This window comes from Oratosquilla oratoria, chromosome 41, assembly GCF_046742065.1.
Source record: "Oratosquilla oratoria isolate Oo_2021 chromosome 41, ASM4674206v1, whole genome shotgun sequence".
Lineage (NCBI taxonomy): Eukaryota > Metazoa > Arthropoda > Malacostraca > Stomatopoda > Squillidae > Oratosquilla > Oratosquilla oratoria.
Window position 1 is genome coordinate 28539697 of NC_134817.1, and position 7500 is coordinate 28547196.

A 7500-nucleotide genomic window follows, 5' to 3' on the forward strand; every position below is an offset into this window, starting at 1 on the left:
CTGTTTAGGCCCTTGAGTGGTAGAGTCCAATAATACTTATGACTGGAAAGGGCACAGCGTTCTCAACTCAAAACAATTTCCCGCGATGACCGATTCTCTACCTAGCTATGGATGGTGCTCGCGAGCTACGTGTTGACGTTCAGTTTAGGATATCTGATAAATATGATAAGCAACAGTAAACAGACGAAGTTACCTTTTAGGTACCTTTGTTTAACAATTTTTACACAAACGACGTATTCATGCATACCAAACGATATTTTATTTATATATTTTTTCATACCTTGATTAGCCATTTGGCAAAATAAGCGCGTGCTTAGGCTGGAGGGGCCCCACAGTAACGGATACATATCGGTGTCACACTATGCGGCAGCACCGGATACGCCCAGACGATATTTGTAAGGTCAATGAGCTTAATAAAATCACCTGGCGACAGCAGCCTGAACTTTATATAACGACCACCATCTCCCCCTTCGTTAAAGTACTCTCATAGCCTTTGGAGTCAAGTGACTCTGCCGTCGCCAACAAGAAGCCGCAGCGGCGACGCCGGACAGTGTGACACCGGCCTTACGAAGGCCTAAGGGCCCACAAATAAGAACTCCCGAGAGCAAAATAAAAATATATACACATTAACGATAATAAGATATAACTATCATTACCATTATAATATGAAAGAAGTCAGTAATATATAATGATATGTCATATGCTGTTCCATGTTTACTACTATTCACTATGCTTAGTTATATTGAATGACCCCAGTATTGAGTTATTGACTGCATAAGTCTTGATAAGAGTTATTTTCAATTTGGGGTACAAGGTCTGCCTTTAGGGTCACAGAGGCCCACACACCGAAAATTAGTGGAGTTAGTGGATGCCTTAGTGTTTGGAAATTGGTCTTCCTCGCGAGCCCCAAGAACAGCAATGCACAAGAGTGGGGTATGTGCAAAAAAAAAAAAAAAAAATAATAATAATAATAATGATAATAATAATAATAGAGAAGTCTTTGTATTATCACTCCAGTGATAATGCTGATGCCATAGCCTTTTCTGTAAACCAATAATAATAATAATAATAATAATAATAATAATAATAATAATAATGATAATAATAATAATAATAATAATAATAATAATAATAATAATAATAATAATAATAATAATAATAATAATAATAATAATAATATCTTATTTACAGGATTTAGAGAAGTCTTTGTATTATCACTCCAGTATCGCATTCTTATGCAGTGTAATGCTGATGCCATAGCCTTTTCTGTAAACCAACCTTACTCTATTATCTATTTCTGAATATAAAGATGATACGGTGTAGTATCATTTTTCTATTTATTTACAAATGTACGGGAATATCATAACTTTATTAATATTTAGAACCTCTAAAGATCGTTCTTTTTTATTTTATTTTACCCAGAATTATTAATTTTAATTTAAAAAACGAACGTCAGTCGAACAAGAATATATACGTAGAGAGTATGATGTAGAGTGTGGAGCGGAGTGGATTGCATTGGATGGCAGCGTGCCTTTGTGTATCAAAGATGACATATTATGTCGGACGGAAGAAAATCGATAAAGTGCATCGCCCTGTTGAAGAGTCTAAAGGGGTTATCACACTGGGCTATATTTTCTCCCACATCCTACCTCCATCCTCCATTTGAATAATTAGGAACATTTCAGCAGCTTGTCTAACATTGGTTTAGATTTACGATCTCTTAGTTCATCATTCAGTTTTGTTAAACATGACGGAAAGATAAATTAGTATTTGGAGATTTGAAAAAGAAAATATTGTAACCGAAGTCGTTTTTACTCAGACGAACTCTCAACAGTCGGCGCTGGTGAAGCCCGTGGAAGCCCAGTGTGATAACCCCTTAGTGGGCTGTGGGAGAAATCAATTTGTCACTCTGACTTGGTGGTGCCTTGGTGAAGGGTGTGGGTGGGAGGGGAAGCGGGTGCTGGAGAGGGGGGTGGGAGTGGGGGGGGGGCACGGATGGAGTCCGTGGGGGAGTGGCCCTCTGCTGTGGTGGCACGTCTTCTATCCCGCTTAGCCCATCCAGTGGCCACCGGTGACTGCCACTTGCCCAAGCATTCTGAGGAAATAGGGTGATGGTGAATTTTGCTAACCTGCATAGGTAAACTAAAGGTGGCGGCACACTAGGCTAGCATGCTGCTTGCTTTTGCTACTTGGTTTGAGTAGAAACTACTTCGGTTACAATATTCTAGACTTCTGTAAGAACATCAATAATGTGCCTCACATTCATATAGGTTTAACTTCTCTTAATTCGTCATTCAGCTTCTCACTATATGACGCAAGAATAATTTGACGCTTGGAAATTCGAAAAACAAAAGATCGTCACCGAAGTCGTTTGTACTCAAACGAAATAGCAAAATCAAGTAGCATGCTAGCGAGAGATGCCTAGTGTGCCGCCACCTTAACAAACACACGTAACCGGGACAGAATCAACTATCGATAACGCGGGAATGGGGAGGAGGAGATATGGGGCGGTCGCCCTCCTAATTTAACCCGTGACCTTTGGCGACCTCGATCCTCAACTCTTGTCTTTCTTTCTCCTTCAGGCTGGGACTGTCAGACTCCCTCGACGGGAAGAATGCGGGCGAGGAGGTGAACGACTACCTGGCTCGGGCCATCGACGCCAGGTCCATCGACCGACTGCGGAACGAACATTGCAAACCTTTCTTCCTCACCTTCAGGAAGTCCGAAGTCGAGGAGAAGGTAAGTCCTCGGATTAATCCAGTTCGTGAATCGAACCACGATCCTAAACCCTCTCGATAAGACGTTATCACACTAGGATAGTTTTTCCTCCGACTGTTGGAGCAGATTTGCAGCCCGCGGTTTTCGGGAAGGAATCTGATATGTTTGAGGAAAGTTATTTTCCTCCAGCACATAGAATGACATTCTATGTGAATTATTGAAAAAAACAAAATAGTTTGCCAGTGATTTTATGTGGGGAAAAGTGCTGGAGGTAGGCGGTACCACCGATTAACTGGAGATTGGAAGAAAAATAGCCCAGTGTGATAACTCCTTTATATTGAAGTGGACCCGATGTATTCATGTCATCGCGCGAAACTAGGCTTTGGTATCTGTCACAAAAATTCTGAGGTTCGACTTTTATTGTTTAAAGAATAAGAAACTCCTCCTTTTTCTTTAACCACATATAGTTGTTTGGATCTTTTTAATCACTTCATTTGTTCTAGAAAAGCTGTTTTAACCCAGTTAGTGTGCAGATCATGTGTTTCTCTATATCCATCTATCTGTCTTTCTCCATGGCCACGTGCGAGTATGTAACGTCGACATTGTCACTACAAACTCAAACCATACCTGCAACACACCTCTCTGCTGGTCACACGATGTTGCACATAAACAGACATCCAACTCTACCACCCTGCCATCTAGTGGCAAAGTCTGGAGTTTAATAAGCAAATAACAGACTGCCACGCACATTAAAGATCATAGAATTAATTCTGCGCTGTTTGAACTTGCCTTTTGTTCCCCTGGCCACAGAGGCACAGACGATGTGTGGACTGTGTAAAACAACGCCTTGCAAAGAACACAGCCTCCGACATAGTCACAGGTCCTGGGATTATATCATAATATTAATCTATCAATCTATCACATCCAATACCAAACAATTACCTTTGAAAAAGTCATGGGCTCATTATAATTGAACAGCATTTAATGGAAGTGTACGTAAGGCGACGAAAGATTAATCTATATAAAAAAAAAAACAATCAATGCACCAGGGTAAATACACATTACGTATTGAGCGATGCTCGAGTCATGTTCGTTAAATGTTTCTGAAGGTGCACAGCTGAACATGATCCACAAATCTGTCTAAGTGGATCAAGGGTCCACACTGTCAAGGATCAAGATCAAGTGGATTTGGATGAGGGAAAGTTCCTGACGACGACAACAACAAGATGCACTTGTTGGGTTTTCTTCTGCTGAATAAAATCGCTTGGAGGCGGCAAGAATAAATGTATACTGGTTGTCCGCACTGTAACCCAGTGGGTATCGTGTCGAACTCATGAACAGGCGGTCGTGAGTACGATTCACGGGATCCACTCAGATTTCTTACGTTGGATCCCGATAGGCCTGGCCAGGCGGGGAGGCGACCCAAACGACGGCCTAGCAGTTTACCTTAACCGACAGGGTTTGTCCTATCAGAGGTTTCTCACTTCCCACGTTTTGGGAGCGGGATGGTGAGTTTAGGTGAGTCTGGTTATTACTTGGTGACGTTATTCAACAGAAGAAAGTCTCTCATGCATTCAATGTTCAACAATTAATTCCATTTTTGTATATTTTTCATTACCATCCTGAAATTCCACGTGTTCTGATAACATTTAAAACACGGAAATGTTTCTGCGAAATATCATGAATCAATATTGCACTAGAAGACCGTCTTGTGGATGGCAAAGTTGGCCCACAGTTTGGCAGTCTCCTTGTCCATTAAGGACTTTTTTTTTTTTTGTCAGTATTCCGATATAAAACTAATCATCAGATATTCATTAGTTGCAACATAGGGAGTATGCAACGATCAAGTCGCCATCTGTTAGCAGAAAGAAACAACACACAAGATGGCTAGATAAATCTGTCCGGTTCCTTGGTTATATTGTAAGTTTTTACAACGTATTAATAAACAAAGACATAATTTCCATTGTCTTTATAAACGTGATTATCGCAGATTTCACTGATAAAAATGGAGGCATTTTGAAACGAAATGTACGAATCTGTATTTCATTTGTGTGTTTGAATTCACGCTTCGGGGCTCACGGCGGCCACTCTGCGAGGGGAGTGAAGAAGATCCCTCGATTTGATACACACACGTCGATGGCCGCTGGTGGAAAAGATGTTTTAATTTGCAGCTTCGGATTTCCACCAACGTCTTCATGAGGCAAATCGCACCAGCAATACAATAACAATAGCCTATGTGGAGATAATATATTCAAGTTGCAAAAAAAAATGATGATAATAATAATAATAATAATAATAAATAGATAAATAGAAATAAAGTGAATATACATCAGTAAATGAATAAAATAATAATAAGAAGATGGGATGTATGGTAGTGTAGTAAACGGAGATTGCAGCATATGCTGTGTAATATAAAGCTACCTAAAGAAATAAGAAAGGAGGACAAGCGGCCATGAGATGAAGCGTGAGCGCGCGCACACACACACACACACGCACACACACACACACACACACACACACACACACACACACACACTTCAACGAATGGACGGCTTAGAGGACGTTCTGAAGAAAATTGAAGTTTTGTGGATCCCAACGCAAAGAGAAGTGCCTATTGTATTTACAGGGTGGGGGGGAAATTGCTCGTGGGGTAGTAGGAAAGTAGGGAAAGAGGAAAAGGGGAGGGATTACTGAGGGAAATGGAAGGAAATGAGGAAGGAGTAGACTTGGCCCAGGCAGACAGGCGAAAGGTAAACAAAAGGCCCCCCGACGACGATGAAATGTCTAATAAAAATGTAAAGATTAGAAGTATAGATAAGAGTAATACAGTAGAAAGTGATGAGAATATTTTCCAGGGATTTAAAGAGGGTGGGGGGGACACAACCCCCCCCCCCCGACTGACAAGACTAGAAGAGAAGGTCGATATGATGATCGAGGACTTGGAGAGTAGGTTCGGTCATGTTAACAATATTATACGGAGAGTTGAAAAATTTGAAGAACTAGAGAAGGCGAACAAAAACTTAACTAAGGAAATTGAAGAATTAAAAAAACAGTTAAAAGAGGGTTGGAAAAAAATTCAAGAAAATAGCAAAGTTGCATTCACTGACATAATCAGACAGCAAATGAATGAACAAACTGAAAACTCAGTTATTAAAGTGATGAGACAGAAGGAGAATATAGTAAGAGACTTAGCAGACAAAAAGAAATGTATAATTATATTAGGAATGGAAGAGAAACATAACCCAGATAGAACCACAAGAATCAAAGAGGAAAATGAAAAAGTAAGAAATTTACTAGAATTAGTTCAGAAAGATGAACCAGAAATAATTAAACAAATCGAAGAGAAATTCAAGCTTGGGAAATATAGTACAGACAAGACCAGACCAATTAAGATTAAATTCAGGTCACAAACTACGGCTGAGAATATCTTATCCAAAACAGGGAAACTAGCAACAAGTGAACAATATAAAAAGGTATGGATAAAAAGGGAAATGAATAAAGAGGAAAGAGAGGAAGAAAAACAGAAAAGACTTGAAGCAAAGGAAAAAAACGAGATAAGAACGGAGTCAGAAAAAGAGAGATTCTATTGGAGAGTAGTGAATATGAAACTAAAGAAAGTCGACATACAAGAGAAAAACAAAAGGGAAACAAAGAATACAATGGAAGTGGCAGAAAACTAAGAGTGTCTTACACAAATATAGATGGATTAATAACAGGATTGAATGAGCTGAATGATTATTTGAAAGAAAAAGAACCGGACATAATGGGAATTGTAGAAACAAAATTAAAAGGTCCACTACCACCCAACAGTGTAGGACATGATGCATATAATTATTGGATTAGAAACACAGTGAAAAAGGAAGGGGGTGGAGTTATGTTCCTGACTAAGAAGGATATAAACGTGAAGTGTGTCACATATGGAAAGAATACAGTAGAGATGATAATGATGGAAGTAGAAGACAGAGATAAGAAGAGCAGAAAGTTTGTGATAAATTATGTGCCCCCGAAAACAGCCTCATGGGAAGAGAGTGAACATAAAAGTATGTTAGAGGACACAAAGATAACATTAAACAAGATAATGGAAGAGGGAGGAAGAATAGTTATGATGGGCGACTTCAATTGCAAAGAAATCTGCTGGGAAGAAATGACAGTAAAGGGTGGAGACGGCTCATGGGGAAACGCTCTACTTGAGATGGTTACTGACCATACAATGACACAATGGATACAGGAGAACACTAGGTATAGAAATGAAGAAGAACCATCGAGACTAGACCTAGTAATTACATCCGAACCTAGAATAGTGGACAAGATTGAATATAAAACACCAATAAGTAAAAGTGACCACATATTGATTGAACTGGAACTTAATGAAGAAAAATATATGAAAAGAAATGAACAATATAGAAAAGGAAGAATGATGTATGAAAAAACAAACTTTGATAAAATAAGAGAATTCTTTCAAAAGGAAAACTGGGAAGAAATATACAAAGAAGAAACAACAGTAGAAGAGAAATGGAATATTTTGACAAAAGTTTACAAAAAAGGAGTGGAAAAGTATGTCCCAAGACAAAAACAAGAAAAAGAATATGTAAAATGCTGGTACAACAAAAGCTGTAGGGAGCTAAAAGACAAAAGAGACAAAGCCTGGACCAGATGGAAAAAAGACAGAGGACCTGAAAAATGGAAAATATATACCTGTTATAGAAATGAATATGTACAAATGTGCAGAGAGGAAAAGAGAAAATATGAAAAAGATATCATAGAAAAGTGTAAAGATCAACC

At 39.0% G+C, this 7500-nt stretch overlaps 1 protein-coding gene across 5 annotated transcripts in view; it reads left to right on the plus strand.

Moving 5' to 3' along the window:
• The window catches only part of LOC143021080 (adenylate cyclase type 6-like), a 733530-nt gene that overhangs the window by 674102 nt on the left and 51928 nt on the right, over positions 1 to 7500 (plus strand). For all 5 annotated transcript variants that reach the window (XM_076178342.1, XM_076178341.1, XM_076178340.1 and 2 more), the window contains one exon: positions 2583 to 2739. In XM_076178342.1, coding sequence (XP_076034457.1) covers positions 2583 to 2739 — 157 coding nt within the window. The remainder of the gene's footprint in view (positions 1 to 2582; positions 2740 to 7500) is intronic.